Genomic DNA, 26,212 nt, shown 5'->3' on the forward strand with positions numbered 1-26,212 from the left:
GTCTCAGCTTCAGCATCAGTACTTCCAATGAATACCCAGGACTGATCTCCTTTAGGATGGACTGATTGGATCTCCTTGCAGTCCAAGGGACTCTCAAGAGTCTTCTCCAACACCACCGTTCAAAAGCATCAATTCTTAGGCTCTCAGCTTTCTTTATAATCCAACTCTCACGTCCATACATGACTACTGGAAAAACCGTAGCCTTGACTAGACAGACCTTTGTTGGCAAAGTAATGTCTCTGCTTTTTAATGTGCTGTCTAAGTTGGTCATAGCTTTTCTTCCAAGGAACAGGCGTTTTTTAATGTCATGGCTGTAGTCACCATCTGCAATGATTTTGGAGCCCAAGAAAAGAAAGTTGCTCACTGTTTACATTGTTTTCCTATCTATTTGCCATGAAGTGATGGGACCAGATGTCATGATCTTAGTTGTTGAGTTTTTAAGCCAACTTCTTCATTCTCCTCTTTCACTTTCATCAAGAGGCTCTTTAATTCTTCTTCGCTTTCTGCCATAAGGTTGGTGTCATCCGAGTATCTGAGGTTATTGATATTTCTCCTGGCAGTCATGATTCCACCTTGTGCTTCATCCAGCCCAGCCTGGCATTTCTCATGATGTACTCTGCATGTAGGTTAAATAAGCAGGGTGACAATATACAGTACATCAGCCTTGACGTACTCCTTTCCCTTTTTGGAACCAGTCTGTTGTTCCATGTCCAGTTCTAACTGTTGCTTCTTCACCTGCATACAGATTTCTCAGGAGGCAGGTCAGGTGGTCTGGTATTCCCATCTCTTTAAGAATTTCCCACAGTCTGCTGTGATCCACACAAAGGCTTTGACCTAATCACTAAAGCAGAAGTAGATGCTTTTCTGGAACTCCCTTGCTTTTTTGATGATCCAACAGATGTTGGCAATTTGATCTCTGGTTCCTCTGCCTTTTCTAAGTTCGGCTTGAACATCTGGAAGTTCTCGATTCACATACTGTTAAAGCCTGGCTTGGAGTAATTTTGAATTACTTTGCTAGCGTGTGGGATGAGAGCAATTGTGTGGTAGTCTGAACATTCTTTGGCATTGCCTTTGTTTGGAATTGGAATGAAATCTGACCTTTTCCAGTCCAGTGGCCACTGCTGAGTTGTCCAAATTTGCTGGCATATTGAGCGCAGCACTTTCACAGCATCCTCTTTTAGGATTTTAAATACCATATGATATCACTTACACGTGGAATCTAAAATATGGCACAAATGAACCCATCTACGAAACGGAAACAAGACTCACAGACACAGAGAGCAGACAGGTGGTTCCCGAGGCGGAGGGCAGGTGGGGGAGGGATGAACTTGGACTTTGGGGTGAGCAGATGGGAACTGTTCCATACGGAATGAATAAACAAAAGGGCCTGCTGTATCGGGGGAGGGAACTAGACTCACTATCCTGTGATGAGCTCTCATGGAAAAGAATATAAAGAGTGTGTGGAGCCGAGCCCCTGCTGCACATCGGGACTAACACAACACTGAGTCCACTCTACTTCAGTTAAAAAATTTTTTGTTAAACCAGAAAGAAAGAAAGCAGGTCAAAATGCCTTCCCTTTCAAAGCTTTCCCCCCTCATGGGAAGTTGAGAAAGAAACACATATGAACTTTTTCTGGCATAAATCTTTCTTAATTGTGTTTAAAATATCAATCACTTGAACTAGAGCTCCATACATTCTGAGAAGTACCTTTTCATTCCTTCAAAGCGTTTAAGTCACAGTGGAACTGCTGGCACTGAAGATGGCCATGACAACAAGGCAGGGAGGGGCAGATGCTGCCACCAGCTGTGGCTGAGAGCGCTCAGAGTTGATTTAGAGACTCAGATGAAACTGAGGAGAGGGCAGCAGAGGCTGAGACGGTTGGATCGACCCAATGGACATGAGTTTAAGTGAAGGACAGGGGAGCCAGGCGTGCTGCAGTCCATGGGGTCACAAAGAGTCGGACAGGACTTAGTAACTGAACAACCACCACCTCAGGACATGAGTTCAAGACCACAAATATTGGTATGTGTTATTAATCACTTTTTTAGTTTCAGAAAGAAAAATGATTGCTATCACTTAGGTTTAGAATGATATTTTTATATATAAATAATTAAAAAATGAGAATAACTTCATATACAAATTTCCAGGAACATAGATGTTATATTTGCAGGACGTAGCCCTGAGGCTCTACATTTTTTAATATGTAATCAGGAGATCCCCAATTATCTGAATTTGTAAATATGATTGATCACTGTTAAACCAAATGTTCTTAGCCTTCAGGAGAACCACAGGATGAAAACGGTTTATTAATCGAAGAAGTGAATGAATTTCCATCTTTTACACAGTCACCAGTAATTTCTTCTGAGAGACTAAGTCTACCTAAGTCTCAGAACGTCCTCACGAATTGTACGGAGAAGAACTCCAGCTGCTCCATGTCCAGCATGGATCACACTGCCTCTGGGTCCAGGAAACCATCCTCTGGAACCTCCTACGGCAGAGGGCCCAGGGGCACATTCCCCGGGTCCCAGAAGTTTCAGTTAGTTATTTCAAAAGCACCCAGTGGGGACCTTTTGGACAAACATTCTGAACACTTTTCTAACAGACATTTGCCATTCACCCCACGCACTTTAAAAACAGAAGCCAAATCTTTCCTGTCACAGTATCGATACTATACACCTGCCAGAAGAAAAAAGAATTTTACAAATCAGCGGATAGAAGCTGAAACTCAGACTGAATTAAGCAGGTATCACACGGTAACTTATAGTAGACCCTTTAAGATGTGGTAGAAATGAGATACTCCCCTCGGTCTCACCGCGTGCCTGCTGTGCCAGGCTGCACGCCTGCTCGTGCCCTTCGATTGCGGTGAGACTAGTGTGACTTCTCCTTCTGCACGAGTCATTATTACAACTATCAGAGCAGTTGTTAAAAAAGAGAAATAGCTATTAAACTTGCCAAGCTCTTTATAAACATGAATGTTATATATTTTAATTTATTGTTTCAGACGTGGTACTAGAACTTGTGTGTGGTTTTAAATATACTTCCAGAAAATCCTTAAAATATGTCATCAAACAGCATTTGTATAAATATGTTCATTGATTTATGTTAGAAATGGCAAAACAGTGGACGACGTGCAGGGAGAAAAAGCAGTTGTCTAATAACTACCCCTGTGCTCCCTTGCCTGCCGGTACTCAGCAACAAGTCCTCAGGTGTAATGTAGACAATTGGGATAATTTCTGGAAATTAAATATAATGTGCCTCAATAATATTTTCATATACAGTAGTACCTGGCACACAATGAATATTCATTAAAGGTTGCCAAATGATTAAAGAAAGAAGCAAATCTTGTTAAGTATTGAGTGTCAGCAGATTTGTAATTGTTTTTCCTAGTGTTATATAAATGAATACTTATTTGGTACTAGGTTTTAATTATTTTTAAAAGTAAAAAACAGTTTATGACTAGTATCTTTTTCTCTGGGTAAATATAAGAAGTATAACAACATCAGTCTGTATACATTTAAAGAATTAAGAAATTAAATCTAATGGTAGGATCTTCAAGTGAAGAGGAGATGATGAAAGCAAATGTTAGGTTGCTGCCAAAGTAATTGAGGTTTCAGACCTGGAATTTTAAATCATTATAACTCGGCTCACACATATCTTTATTGATCAAAATAGAAACCGTTACAGTCAACACATTTTTGCCAATGAAAATTAGTTTGTTTATTCCTATAGCCTAAAAATCCATGCCTCAGGATTCAGTGACCTCTTGGAACACATTTTCTGCCTCCTGCTGGCTGTGGAAGATTTTTCCTTGCGAAAAGTCATCGGGTTGCTTAAAGAAGTGGTAGTTGGCGAGAGGTCAGGTGAACATGGCAACTGAGGCAGAACTTTGTGGCCCGATTCGTTCAACTTTTGAAGCGTTGGTTACGCAGCGTGCAGTTGGGCATTGTCATGAAGACGGCAGGCGTTGCGGTCTTCGTGCAGCTCATTGATTTGCTGAGCATACTTCTTGGATGTAATGTTTTTGCCAGGACTCAGAAAGCTATAGTGGATCAGACCGGCAGCAGACCACCAAACGGTGACCATGATGTTTTTTTGGTGCAAATTTGGCTTTGGGAAATGCTTTGGAGTTTCTTCTCTGTCCAACCACTGAGCCGGTCATCGCTGGTTGTTATATAAAATCCACTTTTCATTGTACATCACAGTCTGATTGAGAAATGGCTCACTGATGTTGTGTAGAATAAGAGAAGACGACGTGTCAAAATGATGTTTTTGATTTGCAGTCAGTTCATGAGGCACCCACTTATCAAGCTTTTTCACCTTTCTAATTTGCTTCAAATGCTGAACAGCCATAGAATGGTCAACATTGAGTTCTTCGGCAACTTCTCAAGTAGTTGTAAGAGGGTCAGCTTCGATGATGGCTCCCAGTTGGTCGTTGTTAACTTCCGATGGCCGCCACTACGCTCCTCATCCTCAAGGCTCCGTCTCCTTTGCAGAACTTCCTGAACCACCGCTGCACTTTACAGGCGTTAGCAGTGCCTGGGCCAAGTGCGTTGTTGATGTTGTGAGCTATCTCCACTGCTTTACAACCCATTTTGAACTTGAATAAGAAAATCACTCAAATTTGCTTTTTTGTCCAGCATCATTTCCATAGAGTACATATAAAATAAATAGCAAGTAAAAGTCATAGGCAAAACATAAAGCAAGGTATGCACACTAAAAGGATGTGTAACATAGCCACATTTATTTAAGAATGTATTCCAGTGTCAAATGGCAAATCTCAACAATGCAAAAACTGAAATTACTTTTGTACCAACCTACTATATTGGGTAGCTAATATATTGGGTTGGCCAAAAGGTTCATTCAAGTTTTCCATACCATCTTACAGACAAACCTGAACGAACTTCTTGGCCAACCCAATAACATACTTTTCTGATTATGTTTTTGACAGCTCTTTCAACATAATAGTTTCCATTTCCCTAGCCCCATTCTATCCTACTGAAATCTAGCTGCTATTTGAAAAAGGAACAAGAAGCATATGTGATCCAAACCATATCTATTTTCTAGTTGTATCATTAGAAATCTCTTAAGTTTTTTTTACCCCTAGATAGTAAAGCTTGTTTTCACAGTGTTTGTGTCTTGAAGGTTTAACAATAATTTCTTTTAAAATATTACAGCTTTAAATCTGATTTTGAGACAGTTGAGATCAAGAATGCCACAGATTCAGAAATGAACGTAACGCAGGTAATAAAAATGAGACCTCTTTGTGTTACACATTAGAATTATAGCTGCCTTAATTGAATATGTGTAGCTCTTTGAACTGTGAAGAATAATCTCTTGGTGACATTTTTTGCATGTGATATAGCCAAGTATACAGAAGTATTGCCTATTTACAAATGGTTATAGCTCTCCATGAGTGGCCAGATGGATCCTGCCCAATCTGCTAAGTCATTTGTTGTTAATGTGTTTTCTAGATGGTTGGCTGGCTGAATGGATGGATGGATGAATAAAATATCTTAAATTCTTTTTTTTTAATACCTTAAATTCTTTTCAAAGATGCAGACTCAAATCACTAAAGGAGCCAGAAAAAATTATGCAGAAGTTTAGTCTCTATGCCTGTTTTCTTTTTTTTTTTAAGAGTTGCCACTGATAATATATAAAAATAGATGGATATTCTCCTGTGCTTGCTCTTTTTACTAGATCGTAAAAATCTTTTTTAGTGTTTGTATTTTGAATATTTAGCAATCATTTCTTTTAAACTGTTACAGCTTTTAGTCTGACTTTGAGATAAACTTTTTATTAATCATGCACTTGTTAATCATACACTTGTATCCTAATTTTCAAGTTATTGTTTGTGAAAATGCTTTGTCTATTAAAATCACAAACAGACTCAGGGATAGAAGAATAAAATATAAGCACACTCAGCTTTTCTCCTTCCTTCTGAAAGTGGGTAGAGGATTGTGGGTTTGCATCTCGGCCATTAATAGCTGTGTGACATCGGGTTCTGCCATGTAAGGCCCAAGAACAGATCAGTTCCTCTGAGAGCTGAGTTACCACATCTAGACAATTGTGCTTTTAATGCTCAGGATCATTGGAAGGAACAAGTGTTGCAGGTAAAACACCTAGTGTGACCTGGGCTCAGCGCGTGACGGCTGTGCCAGCTTGAGATGCAGGAAGCAGGCTCCACAGGTGGCTAAGCGGACGAGCAGGAGTCCACGCTGGTGACATTGTGCTCCGAAGGTTTGTCTGTAACCCTGCAAGAAGATGGCATGTCCCTTGCTCTATAATCAGTACCACCAGCATCTACTTGAGTATCAGCTGCAGTAGATAGACCAACATTCAAAAGCACTTTTAAGACTGTCAAGCACTACACATAAACTAGCAATATCAAGGTTAAATCTGCTCGTTATATGCTCAGCGCAGTACGTGCCCCCGGTCAGGGTTCCGTAGAAGTAGGAGTTGGGTAATATTGTTCCGAGAGCCAGAGCTGCCGCTGCTTTTACATGGTCGATAACATTTGAAACAGACGGGCTATTTTGAGTTTCTGAATAATAGGATATTTACTCTCAAGTTAACTTAAAACTTGTATTTCATTTTCTCTTTATATATATGTATGGTTTTTAATACCATTTAAAATATTCCTCATTAAAGTATAAGAAATTGATTTATCTTTAAATAAATTTAAGAAAAAAGTCTTGATTGTATGAAAAATGAATTCTAAAATATCCTTTGTCCTAAAGGCATCAGTCACTTTTTTCTGCTGGATATCTCTACTCTCTTTCATCAAATATTTTTGGAAATTTGATGGTTTGCTTTAGCTCTTCTTCCTTATGTTTGAAGCATAAAGCATGAAGCATAAGCAAAAAGCTTATGTTTGAAGCAAAATAAAGATTTATTCTTCTCGTTGTATCTCCAGGCATCTGGTTGTGTGTCAAATGGTACCAAAGGAAGAATAACCCATTTGCCTTTACAAGGGCATGAGTTACTGTGGGAGAAGATTAGAGACGGTGCCCTCCAGTGTTCCTCGTCAAGGTATTTCAGCTGTTTATATCTAACCACTTTCCTGTGCAACAGACGCAGAGCAGCTTGAGTCCTGGTTCATCTACGTGCACTCCAGTCTAGTTTGGTATTACGCAATTCAGTTTACTAAGGAAATATTACAAAGTAGGTAGTCACTATAAAAGTTTAGAAGGATTCATTTTGCTGATTTCCTCACTAAAGGGAGAGGGGACCCTGGCTTGAACTATTTCCCATCGCTGTTCATCCAGGGAAGAATTTTCCCCAAGGCAGACCCTGCAGCGCTGGTGCTCGCCCGTTCACACGGCGTAGAGAGGGCTGGAGGGCCGTACCGCTCGAGGACTCGCCGTGTGTGATTTGAACACTCATCATATGCTTCGTAGAGGAGGCACTGTTTTTTCAAATGATTCATCGTGTTTAACAATTACGGAACACTGCCTGTAAATAAAAATGATAGGTGGTTGGTCGTATAGAGCCTAAAAAATGCCTCTGATAGCTTTAACTGTCAAATGCATTTCCAGTGTCAGAGTTTGGATATGAGATGAAGGTGGTAGAAGGGAAAAAAGGACTCAAAGATCAAGAATGACCTCCTAGAGGAGGTCTCCTTCCTCGTGGAGCACTGGTAAAGAATGTGCCTGCCAGTGCAGGAGACTTGGGTCCATCCCTGGTCCGGGAGGACCCCACTGCCAGGGAGCAGCTAGGCCCGCGTGGAACAACCATTGAGCCTGTGCTCTGGAGCCGGGAGCCACAGCTCCTGAGGCCCGCAGGCCCAGACCCGCGCTCAGCAGCAGGAGAGGCCACCACTGCGAGAGGCCTGCACACTGCGGCTGGGGTAGCCCTCACTCTTGGCAACTAGAGACAAGCCAGAAACTAGGAAGATAATAAATAAATAAAAAGTAAATGGTTTAAGAAAAAAAGAATCAAAGACATCCTATAGCAAACTGGAAGCAAGCACATGCAATCCCTCAGGGCCCGGGTCTTTCCTTAGGCGTTTCCTTGGGGAGAGCTCGCCTGTCAAGGCTTTGTGGGGGTTTGGGGGGAGAGGAGAGGGGTTGTTGCTAACTGCTCTGTCTAGAAATTCTGCTGCTTTAGCTCTCATCAGTTGAGCCAGTCTGCAGTGAATATAAAGAATGACTTCAAGAAAGCGATAGTCATCTTTCCTAGTCCGTCAGTTTAGTCACTCAGTCGTGTCCGACTCTTTGCAACCCTATGGACTGCAGCACACCAGGCCTCCCTATCCATTACCAACTCCTGGAATTTACTCAAACTCACATCCATTGAGTCAGTGATGCCATCCAGCCATTTCATCCTCTGTCGTCCCATTCTCCTCCCGCCTTCAGTCTTTCCCAGCATCAGGGTCTTTCCCAGTGAGTCAGTTGTTTGCATCAGGTGGCTAAAGTATTGAAGTTTTAGCTTCAGCATCAGTCCTTCCAAATGAACATTCAGGACTGATTTCCTTTAGGATGGACTGGTTGGATCTCCTTGCAGTCCAAGGGACTCTCAAGAGTCTTCTCCAACACCACAGTTCAAAAGCATCAATTCTTTGGCGCTTAGCTTTCTTTAAAAGAAGTAAAATATTATAATTGAATATACCTGTGAATAGAAAGCTTGGAATTAACTAATGATGATATAACTGAATAACAAACAGAATTTATCATAATGGCCAGCTTACAGGTTTTTTCCGTAGGAAAATATGTTTCCAAATGTTTCCAACATGATTTATATTTTACCCTTATTCAAATTGATTATCCTTTTTACATGATAAGTTTCGTAGTACAATTTTTAAAAGGATTACGAATTTGTAATTAGAAGACTAGTTTAAAAAATCTGTCTTTGCTACTTACTAACACATGACCTTAGCAGGTTACTTAGCTTTTCTGCCCTTTGGTGATTTGTTTAGAACAGTAATATCTTCCCAATATACTTGATAGGGTTATCCTAAAGATTAGATAATGAATGTGACAAGTGCTTTGAAATTCTGAAACCTGTTTATTACTAATATATTACTGTATGCCAATCATTGCTTTGTTCAGATATTCTGATTTTCTCTTTCCAGGGCAGTATGTCAATATTCGCTGCAGCCTCCTTCAGGGAGAAAAATATATTCTGAGTAAGAGCTCTTTGACTGCCTCATTTTGCTTAGTGGAAATGAAGAATTAAGGCTCACAAATTTTTATTAAATAAGTCAGGATTGAACATGAATTTTTCTTTACAACCAGCTTTGGGGTTTGGTCATATAGTACACACTAAATTTGAGAGACGGAGAAAGCGATAGCTCCCCGCTCCAGTACTCTTGCCTGGAAAATCCCATGGACGGAGGAGCCTGGTAGGCTGCAATCCATGGGGTCGCGAAGGGTTGGTTGGACACGACTGAGCGACTTCACTTTCACTTTTCACTTTCATGCATTGGAGAAGGAAATGGCAACCCACTCCAGTATTCTTGCCTGGAGAATCCCAGGGATGGGGGAGCCTGGTGGGCTGCCGTCTATGGGGTCGCACAGAGTCAGACATGACTGAAGCGACTTAGCAGCAAATTTGAGAGAATTATTAATGATTCTTGTTAATATTATTGATAATATTATCCTGAAATATCTGAAATAATTATTAATCACTTCATTTTTATGTCTAATGAAAATTGGCCCCTAGATTAATAATACTTGCTAATTTTTTATAATCAGTACCCATAATTTTTATAAGTAAAAATAATGAAGATGAGATTTAGAGAAGTGCAGCCTTTTGGTAGCTCAGGATACTGTTCTTGGGCTTTTTTAACCTCACCAGTTTTTTTTTAATAGATAATATACTTCTGAGCTTGAAAGTTGTTTTAATTGGGACTGCATTTTTTTCAGGGAAAGCAATCTATTTTTATAGCGTTTCATTTGTTCTCAAATTTGCTGCCTGTGAATTGGTTTGAAAGCATAATTTTCATGCAGTAATCTTCTGCTTGGTACGCTAGTTAACTCTTCCCCTTAACGTTGACTTATTCCGTAACTGAAGTGGTTTTAGGCATCCCTGGTGGCTCAGCGGTAAAGAACCCACCTGCCAGTGCAGGAGACGTGGGTTCCATCCCTGGGATGGGAAGATCCCCCTGGAAAAGGAAATGGCAGCCCACTCCAGGATTCCTGCCTGGAGAATCCCATGGACAGAGGAGCCTGGTGGGCTACTTGCTATTTACATTTTCTGTCAATTCACTGATTTTTAGCTAATTAAGATCAAACTTGTAATAGTACCCTACTTTTTGTGTAATAGCTACTAAAATATATAACTCATAAGAGAGTATAACAGAGAAATGTACCCAAGTAATTAAAAATTACCACTATATGTATGTACACAGATTTTTTCTACTCGAATATTTTTCCTTATCTACAATCTTGTCAAGAAAAAAAAAATTTTTTTTCTGCTCAATAAATTTCTCCACCTTGAAACCAGATGCTGTCCTCAGAGCAGGAGAGGATTTTGTCATTGAGGTTCCTGCTTCTCTGGATGACCTTCCTCTTTCCCTTCTGCCTCACAGAGGGACTCACGCCTCCATGGCCGGACCTGGCCAGGAGCCCGAGGACATTTAAAATGCTCGTCAGGAACACAGCGTGCCCCCACAGAGTCACCCCTAAGTTGCCCTCTTGCCCCTTTGCCTGGTTGCTTTCTGTTTTACTTAATCCCTGCTGCTTTTTTACTGCCTGATCAGCGTGGCAGACGTCTATGAAATATTACTCTATCAGGGAATACTTTCTCATCTTTAGTAAATATCCTTGCATAATTTGAGAAGGTAAACATATATTTGTTTTATAATGTTCCTCTTGATAATGTGAGATGGAAGTGAGTTTGTAATAGTACAGATATTTCAGTATAGCTAGTTACGCATCCTCTAATTTTCAGCGTAAATAAGCAGTAATTTTTTTTTAATAAGCAGTAACTTTTATGCTGTATATCACTTTGCCTTCACAGTGAAGAAGAACTGTTGTATCTGAGTTTCATTGAAGATGTAACAGATGAAATTTTGAAACTAGGTTTATTTTCAAACAGGTTAGATTTTTTAAATTGTATTGTGGTCATTGAACTGTACATTAAAAACTCTTTGGTGTTAATTTTATTTATTTTCACATATTAGGAAATGAAAATTATATTGCTTTCTTAGGGGACCGTATTCTTATAATTGATATAAATTATAAAGCACATTTAATTCATACTCTTCCAGGGAATCCCTGGTGGCTCAGATGGTAAAGAATCCACCTGCACTGTGGGAGACCTGGGTTCGATCCCTGAGTTGAAAAGATCCCCTGGAGGAGGGCATGGCAACCCACTCCAGTCTTCTGGCCTGGAGAATCCCATGGACAGGAGCCTGGTGGGCTACAGTCCACGGGGTCGCAAAGAGTCGGACACGACTGAGCGACTAAACACAATTCATACTGTAAGGCAGGTTCACAGTTTAGGGGAGATAGAGAAAAGAATAGAGATTTTATTCATCTAAATACTGTTACATCCCTTAAATACAAAGAGCAAATTGCCAGAGGTGGGGTGGTGGGCATGGGGGGAATGGGGCAGAACGGTGGAAGGGAGTCCGAGGTACAGACCTGCAGTTGTAAGCTAATCAGATCCTGGGGACATAACGTGCAGCGGTGACAGCTGCCGTTGGCAACGCCATGTTGTGTATTTGAAAGGTGCTGGAAGAATAGATCTTACACGTTCTCGTTACAAGAAAAGACTTCCTCTGTAGCCATGCGGTGGTGGCAGCCGTAGCTGCACTTGCCTGGCTCTCGCAGTGGATACAATAGCAAAGCGTTATGTGTGTTCCTGAGTACAGGGTACAGGGCAGCCATACCTCAATTTCAAAAAAAGAAAGAAACGGTATCCACATTTGAAAGAAAACCATAAAACTGTCTTTATTCAGAGATGACATTATCGTACATGTAAACATCCCATACAGAGAAAAGACAAAACTACTACATCTTTTAGTTTATAGTAGGCTAGCACACTAAATTTTTGCTGCTTCTTTGCAAAATTCCATCATCTCTTCTTACTATCTGAAACTGTCATGAAGATCAAAAGCAGGCTTTTTGTGTTACGACTGTTACTAGTAACGTGAGGACAAATTAAAGACTAGGTTTGCACACAGCCAGTGAAAGGGGAGGTTTGTGAAACCATCTTAGTACTATGTATCTTAAGGAACCCGTTGTCCTGAACCAGCTTGAACTTTTATTTAGCTGAAATTCATTTAGATGAAACTTTCTGATGTGTATTAGAAGACCCTACTGTGTATATGCTACATGCTTTCCCTGCATAATAGTATGTCAAGTGGAGGCATTTTTAATAAGTTGTTTCTATTTAACAACGTGAATATACATACTACTCCTGAACTGTAAATTTTAAAATTGGTTAAGATGGTAAATTTTATGTTATATAGTTTTGTTTTTTTACCACCACCAGAACAAAAACACTGCCTCCAACTATAAATCAAAAAAACAAAAGATTAGAAGCCAAAACAAAGTTGACATGAAAAATACACATTCATGCTTAAGAGCATTAAAACTCACATTTTTCATTTAATAAGGCTTTTTACTGTGACAGTTTTTATAGTAGCACAATAAAATGGAGTCAGCCTGCATACTGAATAGTAAAGGTTCAGTTGAATAAATTTTAGAATGTTTATAATAGTCAGGTCTGTTCAGATATTTTAAATGATGTTGCAGAAGTGAATTTATTGCTACATAAAGATGTTCAAAATAATATAACTGGTTAGAAAACAGTATAGATATCAAAACAGTATGTATTATTTAATCCCAGTTTTCATAAAGAAATATATATGCATAGAAAAGTGCCCAGTAAACATCAATGATAGTTGTAAAATAAAGAATACAGATTTCTTGGGCTTTTTAAAAATTTCAAAATAATTCAGAATAATTAAATCTAAGATTGTCTCATAACTTCATTGATAGTAACAAATGAGTAGTTTTCAAAAAACCAATTGATACACGCCTGTGGTAGCTAGACAGGGCTGGTGTAGTTGAAAGAATGTGCCTGAAGCCAGACACGTCTGGGTTAAATGCTCTTGGTGGCTGTGACCTCGGGGGAGAGGAAGTCCTCGTCTTAGATGTACTGCTCTCTCATCTTGGAACGGGCTTTCTAACACCGTTCTCTGCCGGTGTTGGCTTCCCAGGTGGCACTAGTGGTTACGAACCCACCCGCCAATGCGGGAGACCCAAGACGCAAGGGTTCTGTCCCTGGGTTGGCAAGACCCCCTGGAGGAGGGCATGGCAGCCCACTCCGGTCTTCTTGCCTGGAGAATCCCGTGACAGAGGGGCCTGGTGGGCTACAGTCCATGGGGTCACAGAGAGTCAGACACGACTGAAGCGACTGAGCACACATCTATTGGTCATGATTAGAGATATAATGATTATCGCATGTCCAGCACAAATGGATTGAACCCGGGTCTCCCACATTGTAGACAGACGCTTTACCATCTGAGCCACCAGGGAAGTCCACAATAAGTGATAACTTTAACTTACTATGTCAGTTTACCCTGAGTGGAATATCTTTTCAAGTATAATTTAGGAAACATTGTAAAGTAATGCTTTATAAGAGAATTTTCTTTAGAGTTTGCTTTTGGAGGATGAGTGTATGTGACAGAGAAAGGGAGGAGGGAAGGCTTTTGGTGTTTGTGAGAGAGAAAAAGGATACAGAGCTCTTTAGTGGACGGGGGAGTGTTACAACCTCATGTCAAACCGTTTATTTCACAGAAATGTAAGCAGCGTGCAGTCTCTCAGAAGAGACATTGGCATCTGTTAACATAACTTAAACATAGTAGAAGTCACACCGACTTCCACACTGGAGAGCTTGATAGAACAGAGGAGGATTATAGTGTGTATCTTTGGAAAGAAAAAGGGTCATCTAAAACAGATTTTCCAGCCTTTAGTACTTTAGTTATGGCATGACTCTCTGTATTTAGTTGGTTTTCTGATTTTGAGACCATTAACATTTTTATTTATCATTTGTAGGTTTCTGGAACGACTGTTTGAGAGACATATAAAACAAAATAAACATCATTTGGAGGAGGTTTGTTTTAACTTTATAAGAAAAATCCTAATATAGAAAGAATTTGCAAGTTTACCTTTCTCTCAAAGAATGCATTAAAAGCAGACACTTTTTTTCTCTTGCCCTTTCTGTGTATGTGGGGAGAGGGGAGATACAGGCAGAATGAGGAGGAAGCAGTATTAACCCCATGGAGGTGAGCAGCGCTGCAGCAGCCTTGACTCACCTAATTAATATAATTACTCTTGTATTTTTTTAATTCCAGGAAAAAATGCGCCAGCTGCTACATGTCTTAAAGGTGGACTTAGGCTGCATGTCCAAGGAAAACTCAGTAAGGCTAGACGACGTGGATACATTGCATTTATGTGATATTGAAAAGGCTGAGAATTTAGAACAAAATGAAAATAAAAGTGAACAAGATTTAATCATTCAACAGGAACGTCAGGAATACCAAAAAGCTTTGAACATGTTATTGACTATACCAAAGGAAGAGAATGAGATAGTCTCTTCGAATGAATTTTTCCTCCCCATCTATAAATCAAAGTATACAGAAGGGGTTATCATTCAGCAGGTGAATGAGGAAACAAATCTTGAGACTTCAGTTTGGGATGAGAAAAATGGAAGCGTGTCAGACAGTTTGCTAGACCAGGAGACCTCCGTGAGCGTCATTGAGGGCGACAGTGATGCTGAGAGGGCGGAGGCCTCCACGGAGCTGTGCTGCCTCAGCGCGGCGCTCGTGCCTGCCATGCAGCTGTGCAGAGTCAACGACAGTCAGGAGGTGGAAGGACCGACGCTGAGAATCATGGAAATGAGAATTGAGAACTGATCTTGGATGTCTGATCTTCACCAATAAATATCCCGAATGGCCAATCATTCAATATTCCTTTTTTTTCTTACTTTTATATGTTAAGAGTTCTGTATTTGTCTATGTTGTATAATAAATTACTATGAATTTAGCAGCCTAAAACAACACACATGTATTATTTATCACACAGTTTCTGTGGATCAAGAGTCCAGGCACAGCTTAGGCGGGTCCTCTCTGCCTTTGGTCTCACACACATACCAGCCAGGGCTCGGCTGGGGCCACGGGGGTAGCCTCTGCTTCCAGACTCTCCCAGGTGGTTGGCAGGACGTCTTCCTTGTAGCTTTCAGTTTGAAGGCTTCCGTTGCCTGCTGACCGTGCCCACTGGAGGCTGTTCCCATTCCCTGCCGTGTGGCCCTCTCCATAGACCACTCACAGCATGGCTGCCTGCCTCTCTAAGGCTCACGGGAGAATGAGGGAGGCTCTTCTAGCCGGACGGAGTCTCAGAAAACAAGCCTGACGTGCGTCACAGGAGTGACTTCCGTCACCTCTGCCGTTATTCTCTTGGTTAAAAACAAGTCACAGCGGAGCGCACACGTGTATTACACAGTACTCTGTTTTCTCACGTGATAGTATAATGATGAGAATCAGAAAAGTAAAAACTATCTGAATCAGGGTTTTCTAAATTAACAGGAGAAAGGATCTATTTTTAATTCTTCTGAAATGAATGCCTTTTCTGCTGATGCTAAATATACATAGATATCTGTAAAGCTAAATTTGCTATTGGAAAAAGTGATTCATGCTTACCTGTTTGACTTGAAGCTAAATGCAGTGCTTACCTTTATAGATAGAGTTAAAAAAGCGAGACCTTTTTTGTTTTGGCAATTAGGCAATTTACATTTATTTGGAACAGAGGCTAACCACAGTCTGTAATATATTCTTTGTCATAAAAAATAGTGCTTTAAATAGAAAATATTCTTTACCCTTGGGATCAGCTTATTCCCCATGTCACTTCTTAATTAAACTACACCTTTCTGTCTGCCACTGGAGGAGTCTGGTACGACAAGCAAAATCATATGTGTCCACGCTACTGCTAAGTCACTTCAGTCGTGTCTGACTCTTTGCGACCCCATAGATATCTGTCCGTAGTATTCCTTAAAATTTTCTACTTCTTTTCCTGTATTTTGTGATTATTAAGACATGGGAGCATTGTAAAATCAGAAATTTAGATTGGATATTACTGATGCTATAAAATAAAGATGTTCTAAAAAAGAAAAAAAAAAGTCACAGGTCTTGCCCACATTAAGAGGCAGGATACAAGGGTGTGAATGTGAGAAAGTAAGAATCACCCAGCTCCCCTTAGGGCCTGTGGACCACAATTTCTGAAGTCCCTTGATAGGGGAACAGATTTTACCTAGACATAGTGATTTTGCAGGCACTGGGGGAAGGGCCTATAACCTGGAGTAGCTCCTAAAACATTAAGCATCGTCTGCTGTCATCTTGGGGCTTCCCTGGTGGCTCAGATAGTAAAGAATCTGCCTGCTAAGGCAGGAGACCTGGCTTCAATCCCTGGGGCAGGACGATACCCTGGAGGAGGAAACGGCAACCCACTCCAGGATTCTTGCCTGGAGAATCCCATGGACAGAGGAGCCTGGCGGGCTAGTCCATGGGGTCACAAGAGAGTCGGACACAACTTAGCGACTAAACAACAACAGTCTCTTTACTTTCTTTCCTCTCTTTCCTGCAGTATCTAAAGCGTCCAGGCCTTTCAGTAATCAGTGCACTTGGATGGCCTATTGACTGAAACGCCATCCCTTCTTGTGCAGATGAACCTTCTACCAGGCCCAGTCTGATACCCTCCCCTTGCCGGTGTACTTCATGAACAGGATCCTTAACTGAACTCAGATACGTCTCAGAAGACTCATCTCTCCTGAGGTCTTTTCAACCACTCACAGTAATGGAAATATGTGAGTAACTTAGATAACGGTTTCATGCCTGGGCACCATGGAGGATAAAAAGATGAATCAGAATATGGGTGATAACCCAAACGTTCTTCTAGAAATTTAGCAATTCCCTCCAAGTATCTCATTCTTTAATCCAAGCTTTTAGCACTCTTTTGCCCACACAAGCGTTTCCCAAAAGGTGGTGTGTATCACTGGAGGTATTAGAACTGGTTTCTGGTGGTGGGTGGATGACAGTCTCAAGTACGGGAAACTGTTCAGAACCTGGGCTCGGGGACAGCCTGCAGTACGGTCGGGCTGGGTGCCCAGTGTCAGGCCCCAGATCATCCTGTGCATTCTTTCCTTGGCCCTGCCGACCCCCTGCTCTCACCTGTGGAGTTGTTATCTTACCCTCAACAACAAAAGATGCAAACAGGCAACTGTGGAAAATCTAAACCGCCAAGATCTGTCAAAAGTCCAAAATAGGGATTTACTTGGCTTTTGGACTTCTAAATACACTGTTTTATCCAAGAAATTAGCCATTTTCTAAATTGTGTAGAGAATACATTTCAATATTACAAGTCTAAAAGACTGCATTTGCATAACTATTAATATCTATTGAAATAATTATGTAAAAGCCATTCTTTGAAATACTTATAAATATATGTTACCCAAAGTAGGCATATGGACTTCCCTAGTGGCTCCGCTGGTAAAGAATCCACCCGCAATGTGGGAGACCCCAGTTCAATCCCTGGGTCGGGAAGATCCCCTGGAGAAGGGATAGGCTGCCCAGCATGGTGTTCTGGCCTGGAGAACTGCATAGTCCATGGGGTCGCAAAGAGTGGGACACGACTGAGCGCCTTTCACTCCGCTCCACATCCCGCAGTCCTCTTTCACCCTCTGTGACCTTTCTTGGCACCCACCTGGGTCTCCCATCACTCACACATGCCCCACTCTGTCCCGTCTGGGGCTCCCCCGCTCCTCCAGCCCCCAAGGCTCCTGCCTTCAGCCCCAGCCTCACCACCACGAAGCCCGCACCCACTTGCGCTTGTCGGCACCCCATTTCCCCCTCTGCTGGAGCTTACGGCCTTCCTGCTGCACCTCCCCACCTGGGGCCCTGCCCCAGACTCCCTGCCTGCTCAGACACCTCAGTCTTCTCTGCCTTCCAACTCTGGGTACAGCCTCTTGTCTCTGAGCCCATGACCCATCCTGACTATATGTTTTAGGGTTTTCTGTTGTTGTTATCCTCAGGATTCCCTGTAAAATTTATAGAGATGAGCTGGTTTAAAGATTTTTTTTTTTTTTGGTTTAAAGAAACATTAAAAGTGGTTCTCAGATGGCCAAGGTTCTGTAAAGGTGAAGTAAATGGTAAGTCTGGGAAACACTGGCTTGGTCTCAGATCAGGATATTAATTTCTCTTTCCCTCTGCTTCTCCCACAGCTCATTCTTTGATTTGCAGAGTCGTTGATGAGTGTTTTGAGCCCAGTCGCTCAGGTTTGATCCTTATGAGCTGTGACTTTAAGCTGGTTACTAACCTTCCTCCTGCTTTTCCTGTGTTGAACCGGGTAGTTACAGAGCCTTCCTTGCAGGGTTGTAAGAAGTTAAACAGGTTCTTAGAGAAAGACTCACAGGCCGCTACTGTTATTGTCAAACAGACCAACAGACCATGTCACTCCCTTCTCTAAAACACAAGCCAAACTGAGTTTCCTCTTGCTAACCGGAAAAGGTACAGGCGCCTTTGCATTTGTTTATAAAGTCATGCTTTCCTCCCAATTCATCTCTCGCTAGGCTCGCCCAAGCATCCTCAGCATCTTAACTGCTTCTTCCCAAATAGGTCGCTCCCGTCTCTGCCCCTGCACCTGCCCTCCGCTCCAAACACCATCTCCCCTCTGGGGCCCCTGGGGCTGAACTGACAGCCCAGAGGGAAGGTGACACAGGGAGCCTGAGCAGCTGCTCCGACAGATGTCCCCTGCTCTGGGTGAGACCTTCCACGTCTGCCGTGCGATTATCATACTGTTTAGACTGCACTTGGTCTCCCGTCCTGGCGCTGGGCTTCTCAAGAGAAAGAACCTGTTTCTCTTTGGAGCCTCAAAGAACGGATGCATTTGTTCATGCACAGAGACAGTTTGACCCAGAGGGGAGGTTTAGCTCTAGACAAGGTTATAGGGAAACAGGACAGATATTTCCTCCTCTCTTTACACTCAGAGGGCAAATTCCCCATTTAGAAGGAGCAATGTAGCAAATTGCTAAATTACATGAAAATGTCATTTGCTCACATTTCAAATGGTTTAAAATATAAATTAGCATTCTCCTAAGAAGCTTTAAAAAGCCACATTTTTTTCCCCCAGTGAAAACAATTAGAAAAGATCAGAATAGCTTTTATGGGGCAAGATGACAATTCCCCCAGTGGTTGAATTAGCTGTGTGGTCACCAACAAATTACTTTATTCTGGGCCTTTGTTTAAAAAGAGTTCCGATTACATGATCCAAAGATTTCTCTTAGTTTTAATATGCCAAAGTTAACATTAGTTTAATTCTTAGGCTCTTTAGAAATTACAAATTAAATAATCTACACCTAGAAGTGGGGACCCCTCATCACCCTTCACGCGCTAGTATAGTCTTGGAAAGCCGCCTGCTAAACTCACACTCGGGTGATAGGAGATGCTCGCAAGCGTGATGGCTTGCCCAGACCTCTTAAAAGCAGCAGGGGCATCCGGTAATGGCACATCCCCACCAAAACAAAGCTGTGTATTGAATTCCAAGGCCAGGGAGAAGACGCTTTGAATTGGGGTAAAGAAAGCTTTGCTCCAAAGCCACCCTTATTCCCTTGAGAACCGTCCTGTACCAACATTCAAGTTTTGAGGCAAAAATGCCTGGCAGTCCTGGATGCTAGGGCTCCACACTCACCTTCCAAGATTTTAGAACAGGTGGGTTGAGGTGGGCCAAGATGGCAAAGTAGAAAGACCCCGAGCTCACCTTCTCTCATGGGCATACCAAAATTACAACTATTTACAGAACACCTATGAAAAGTACAACTGCCTACAAAAAAAGATCTTCTCCAATTAAAGATATAAAGAAGGACTCACAGACGGGTAGGAGGGGTGGAGCTGCATATAATCAAATCACATACCCCCCAGGTGGGCAACATACAAATTAGAGAATTACAATTTCAGAGGCTCTCCCCGAGGAGCAAGGGGTCTGAGCCTCACACTGGGTTCCCCAACCCAGAGGTCCTGCACCTGGAATATGGACCTCCAGAATGTCTGGGCTTTGAAGGCCAGCATAGCTGGCTCTCAGGAGTCTCAAATTCAGTCCTAAATAGAGCCCCATTCTTAAAGGGCTCACACAAAATCTCATATTCCAGAACCTAGGGTGGAAGCAATAATCTGAACGAAGTCTGGGTTGGACGTTCCTGCCAGTCCCGAGAGTCTCCTGGAGAGGCAGGGGGATGCGGGAGCCTGCCCTGGGGACTCAGGCATTGGCGGCAGCACGTGGGGAGCTTGTTCTACCACGTGGGCACTGGTGTCGGCCAGCACCATGTTGGAATCCACCCTCTAGCTTATTTGGAGGCGGCCGTGGCAACCCACTCGTGTTTGTGCCTGGGGAATCCCATGGACAGAGGAGCCTGGCGGGCTACAGTCCAAAAGTCTCAAAAGTCAGAAACGACTGAGCGACTTTATCTATCTGTCTCTAGCTTATTAGCCTCGGGACGCAGCTCTGCCCCTGCCCACAAGCCTGTAGGCACCAATACTGGGGCACTTCAGCCAAACAGCCAGCGGGGCAGGGACACAGCCCCACTGACCTGCAGACTGTCGTCTAGTCGCTGAGTCCTGTCCGACGCTTTGCGAGCCCATGGACTGTAGCCCACCAGGCTCCACTGTCCAGGGGATTCTCTGGCAAGAATACTGGAGTGGGTAGCCATGCCCTCCTCAGGGGACCTTAGACAGGCTGCCTAAAGATCCCCCTGAGCCCACAGCTGCCCTGGGGCCCAGTGCTGCACCCCCAGTGGGCCCAGTCCTGGCCCCAGCACACAGCAGTGGACCGGAGCCCCAGTCCTTCAGCCAGAGGACACGGGACTGAGCCCCCTCCACCAGCCGGGGCCACGCCCCCACCCCCGGGCTTCTGCTCGGGCCTCAGGGCTGGCCTCACGGGCTCACCAAAGGACAGCCACTGTGCGAGCTCTTTGAGCCCCACGGACCGACACACGGATGGCCTGACACCAGCCTCTGGACCCAGCCCCCGGAACAGACCAGCATCTCACATCTGTCAAAATGGCCATCTTCGCAAAGACCACAGACGACACGTGCTGGCAAGAATGTGGAGAAAAGGGATCCTTGAACACCTGGCAGGAGTGGGAATTGGCACAGTCACCGCGGAGAACAGTACGGAGGTTCTCGAGGACAAAAAACAGAACCAGCACAGGACACAGCAGCTCCAGTGTGGACGGTATACCCAAAGAAAGGAGTCACGCAGTGAAAGATACATGTACGCCAACGTTCATAGGATTATTTACAACAGCTGAGACGCGGAAGCAACGAAGAGTCCATCAACAGATGCGTGGATAAAGCAGATGTGTTGTGAGTATATATATGTAATATGTATTTGTGTGTGTGTGTGTGTGTGTGATGGAATACTGCTGCTGCTGCTGCTAAGTCGCTAAGTCGTGTCCGACTGTGCAACCCCATAGACAGCAGGCTCCCCCATCCCTGGGATTCTCCAGGCAAGAACACTGGAGTGGGTTGCCATTTCCTTCTCCAATGTAGGCAAGTGAAAAGTGAAAGTGAAGTCGCTCAGTCGTGTCCGACTCTTAGCGACCCCATGGACTGCAGCCCACCAGGCTCCTCCATCCATGGGATTTTCCAGGCAAGAGTACTGGAGTGGGGTGCCATTGCCTTCTCTGGATGGAATACTACTCTGTCATAAAAAAGAATGAAAATTTTCCATCTCCATCAACATAGACTTGAAGGGTTTTATGCTTAGTGAAATAAATCAGAGAAATCCCATACTGTGTATCACTTACATTTGGAATCTAAAAAATACAACACACTAGGGAATATAACAAAAAAGAAACATATATAAAAAGCTAGTGCTTACCAGCCAGGAGAGGGATGGGGGAGGGTTACGCAGGTGCAGGGGGCTAAGAGGCACAAAGTGCTGGGTGTAAAATAGATGAGCAACAAGCGTTTATTATACAGCACAGGGAACACAGCCAGTGTTTCCTAGTAACTATAACTGGAGTGTAACCTTTAAAAATTGGGAATCACTGTGTTATACACCTGAAACATATATACTGTAAGTCAAGTATACCTCAATTAAAAAAAATGAAAACAATTTTTTAAAAGGTGAGTTGACCGCTGTTTTTCCTGTGAAGAATATTATTTTATAAGTTTTCTGTTGCTGCTGTAACAAGTTCCACCAACGCAATGGCTTAAAATAAAACCTCCCAACTTACAGTTCTGGAAGCAGAAGTCATAAAGCCAAGGTGTTGCTAGGGCTGCATTCTTCTTGGAGGCTCTGGGGAGAATGTGTTTTTCGCCTTTTCCAGTTTTCAGCGGCTGCCTGCATCTCTTCACCTGTGGCCCGTGCCTCCATCGTCAAGGCCAGCAGCGTGGCATCTTCAAATCTCTCACCTCTGCTTCTCTCATCACGCCTCTGCTCACTGTGACCCCCCCGCCTCCCTCTGAGAAAGACCCCGTGGTTCCTCTGGGCCCACCTGGATAATCCTGGACAATCTCATCTCAAAAACCTTGATTTAATGGCATTTGCAGAGCCCCTTTTGCCATGTAAAACATCCATAACTTCAGGGGACATCTCTGGGGGCCCGTCAGTCGGCCACGATTGTAAATATCATTAACCTGATAAAAATGGTCTAAATAAAGACACAGTCAACCTATTGACTGTAGCTTGGCTATGTCATGAATCCCAAGTTGCGGTCTATACTGAACATTTATGACTTTTTCATACTGTTTCTGATTCAGAATTTTTAGACATGGGATATGCTTCAAGAATCTGGATTTCAACACATTTCCAATGTTGCTGTTGCTGATCCAAAAATAAGCCCATTAATAAATGAAGTGGACATTCAACCAATGATACATTGCACTACCTTGTCAATCCTAATGGAAATTAACCCTGAATATTCATTGGAAGGACCGATGCTGAAGCTGAAACTCCAATGCTTTAGTCATCTGCTGCGAAGAACTGACTCACTGAAAAAGACCCTGATGCTGGGAAAGACCGAAGGCAGGAGGAGAAGGGGACGACAGAGGATGAGATGGCTGGATGGCATCACCGACTCGATGGACACGAGTTTGAGTGAACTCCGGGAGTTGGTGATGGCAGGGAGCCTGGCGTGCTGCGATTCATGGGGTCGCAAAGAGTCAGACACGACTGAGCGACTGAATAACAAAATAAGTGAAGTGGACACTCAACTAACAACAAGTTGCACTACAGGGATGATTGTGTGAGGAGCTCTGCCAACCTGCAGGGAAGTGCATAAATATTTATTCTTCAAATACATTAATTGTTCCACAAATGTCCTGATTAACAAAGTTGGCTGTTTTGACAAGATGCATTCTAACTCGTAAGTGATTGATGATGGTGGAAATGTGTGATGCCTGTAAACGACTAAAAGAAACATCTATTGTCTGGAACATAATTTAAAATAACCCATTGGAGAAATGGGACTAATTACATACCTTTGCAATAAGAACTAAAATGAAAAAAAAAATAGACAAAACAGCTGTAATTGTACTATTCAGACACAAATAATATCTTGCTACAATATTTATTTTATGGCAAAAAATAGACTATAATATATTCACTTCACATATATTACATTCATTCAAACTCTTTTGCCTATTAAATGTACACACTTTTACAAACCAATGGCAGCTCAGATTTAAGCTCTTCTGATTATACATTATATATTGTTTTTACATTGTTGATCATCAGACAGTAGCACATAAAATTGCTTTTTAAACTAGAAAATACTAGACAACTACATATACAATATTTTGAAAAGGCAGAATTCCCAATGCATTGCTTGAATTATAGGGAACTTTCTGAGAAAATGTATTTCATAAAAATTGTCTCTAAATATTTAAGTTTCTGCGGACATTTGAGTCATATTAACAGCAGCTGGAATTTTTAAATACATTATTAACCAGATATTCATTTTTAAACTATGCTTTGCTTAATTTGCTATGGGTGGGGTTTGGACTGCTTCAGTTTTTAACAAAGAAATATACAACAACATCCTGTCTCGCTGCAGTGCGGTCTTCGTCTGAACCAAGTAGCGCTGTTGGAACTCGGAATCCCCCTCAAGCACAGCCGAGGGAGACACTGAGGTGGCTTCATAGGAAAACGTTTAACGTCCGCGTGATAAAAGCTGTTTTATATTTTAATGTAAAAAATTACTTGAGAATACAGTAAAAAGCAAAAAATATATTCTAAAGGCCCAGTGCCAACCTTCGGAGTAAGGTTTAACTGTTCAAGTTTTTTAAGGCTTAAAAGTTTAAAAAATATTTTTATTTTCTCCCCTCATTTTCAATGTGTTGTTTAGAAATTGAATACACTGATAACTGTGTAATAGCTCAATTCTACAATAAGAAATTAAGCTGCTTACTTTTAATATAGAATTGAAAAAAAATCTAATATGGAGAGCCTAAACGCACACTAACAGAAAAATCTTCAAAAACGTTAAGAATCATCCCTGTACAACAACTACTTCAACTTCTCTATTGAGCCACAAAACCAAACTATGCAAATAAAACCCACCAAAGCACTAATCTAGAAGTTTTACAAGTTATAGCATTTTTTTCCTTTTTTTTTCTTTCACCTTTTTGTTTTGTGGGCTTAAGATTTTGGTTTCTTTTTAATCTCGTTTTTATTAAGCCTGTTCTGAAAATGTTCGTCACCTGTCGAGAACATTTACTTTTCTTCAGGCTCTTTGTTAGGCTGACAGCACAGTGGGCGCGTGTCCAGTGGTGCCCGATTCTCGCGACCACACGGACGGCAGCCCGCCAGGCTCCTCTGTCCATGGGACTCTCCAGGCAAGAATCCTGGAGTGGGCTGCCATTGCCTTCTCCAGGGGATCCTTCCAACCCAGGGATGGAACCTGCTCTTTTTTGCATCTCCTGCATTGACAGATGGATTCCTTCCCAACTGCACAACCTGGGATTCCTAGACTGGGAAGACTGAACTTAGATTCCAGTCTGGTCCAGACTGAACCAGTATGGTAATTATTCCAGTAAAAGTACAAGACCATTAGATCCCTTCAGGACAGTTAACTCTAAGATTAAATCCCTTGTCAATAAATATTTCTCATTCAATGGTCCATTAATTTCATGTGATTTCTAATAAATTTCTAGAAAAAGATGTTTGGAGACTCTCGTAGCATTTATGACAGAGCAGTTGGACCTGTGATATTTGCAACTCTTATGAAAGATGAGTGACCAAGCTTATCCTCCTCGCTTATTTGTTCAGTTCTCCTCAGCTGATAAAGGGGCGCATGGAGACGGAAGGCCATCGCCATTACATCAGTCTACCCCAAAAAGTAAGGGCCGACAGACACACGTCCGCGATAACCCAGATAATCCAACCGTCTGAACTTCCCTGGTTGGTAAAGACCTGCTCCTGAGAGTGAATACATCTTTTCTTCACTAAGCTTTCAGAGCTTGAATTTAAAATACACGTGAGCACTCAAAATGGTGGTGGTGACAACCGAAATGAAGGACTGGGCTTTATACAGTTTTAAAACCCCTACCAGTCAGTTTAAAATCGCAGATTCATTACCCTGGCGTCAGCAACAGCTATAGCCAGGGTGGGGGCACTATAGATTCACAGCCAAGACATCTTTGAGATTTTTAAACGGTCCTTTTATACGACACACCACAAAGTCATGTTTAATGGACGGAATCATGTTGAAAAGATCTACCTAATAAGTGATTTTTGAAAACCTTCCAACAGCACGTTAGCCACACGGTTAGATCTGTGTGCACGCTTGTGTGCTAAGTTGCTTCAGTCATTTCTGACTCTTTGCGACCCCACGGACTGTGGCCCACCAGGATCTCCGTTCATGGGATTCTCCAGGCAAGAACACTGGACTGGGTTGCCATGTCCTACTCCAGCGGACCTTCTCAAGCCAGGGATCGAACCTGCATCTCTTATGTCTACAGGTAGTTCAATTATTCCCTTCTTGTCACTCATTTGTATTTATTTGTGATATTAAATAGCATAATTTAAAATAAGTATATGGTTACTCATTGGAAAGGACCCTGATGCTGGGAAAGACTGAAGGTGGGAGCAGAAGGGGACGACAGAGGATGAGATGGTTGGATGGCATCACCGACTCGATGGACATGAGTTTGGTGGACTCCAGGAGTTGGTGGTGGACAGGGAGGCCTGGCGTGCTGCAGTCCATGGGGTCG

At 42.4% G+C, this 26,212-nt stretch overlaps 1 protein-coding gene across 6 annotated transcripts in view; it reads left to right on the top strand.

Annotated features, from left to right (window-relative positions):
• Positions 1-15,691, top strand: part of SPATA7 (spermatogenesis associated 7) — a 39,706-nt gene extending 24,015 nt beyond the window's left edge. For 2 of the 6 annotated variants that reach the window (XM_055538843.1, XM_055538845.1), the window contains 7 exons: positions 2,274-2,743; positions 5,175-5,241; positions 6,914-7,029; positions 9,071-9,124; positions 10,960-11,037; positions 14,007-14,064; positions 14,306-15,691. In XM_055538843.1, the coding sequence (XP_055394818.1) occupies positions 2,274-2,743; positions 5,175-5,241; positions 6,914-7,029; positions 9,071-9,124; positions 10,960-11,037; positions 14,007-14,064; positions 14,306-14,866 (1,404 nt within the window). In that variant the 3' untranslated portion in view covers positions 14,867-15,691. The remainder of the gene's footprint in view (positions 1-2,273; positions 2,744-5,174; positions 5,242-6,913; positions 7,030-9,070; positions 9,125-10,959; positions 11,038-14,006; positions 14,065-14,305) is intronic. The other 4 variants (XM_055538842.1, XM_055538840.1, XM_055538841.1 and 1 more) reach the window with 4 other exon arrangements.
• Positions 15,692-26,212: the final 10,521 nt, after the last annotated feature.

The sequence above is a fragment of the Bubalus kerabau genome, chromosome 10 (genome assembly GCF_029407905.1).
Source record: "Bubalus kerabau isolate K-KA32 ecotype Philippines breed swamp buffalo chromosome 10, PCC_UOA_SB_1v2, whole genome shotgun sequence".
Classification (NCBI taxonomy): domain Eukaryota; kingdom Metazoa; phylum Chordata; class Mammalia; order Artiodactyla; family Bovidae; genus Bubalus; species Bubalus kerabau.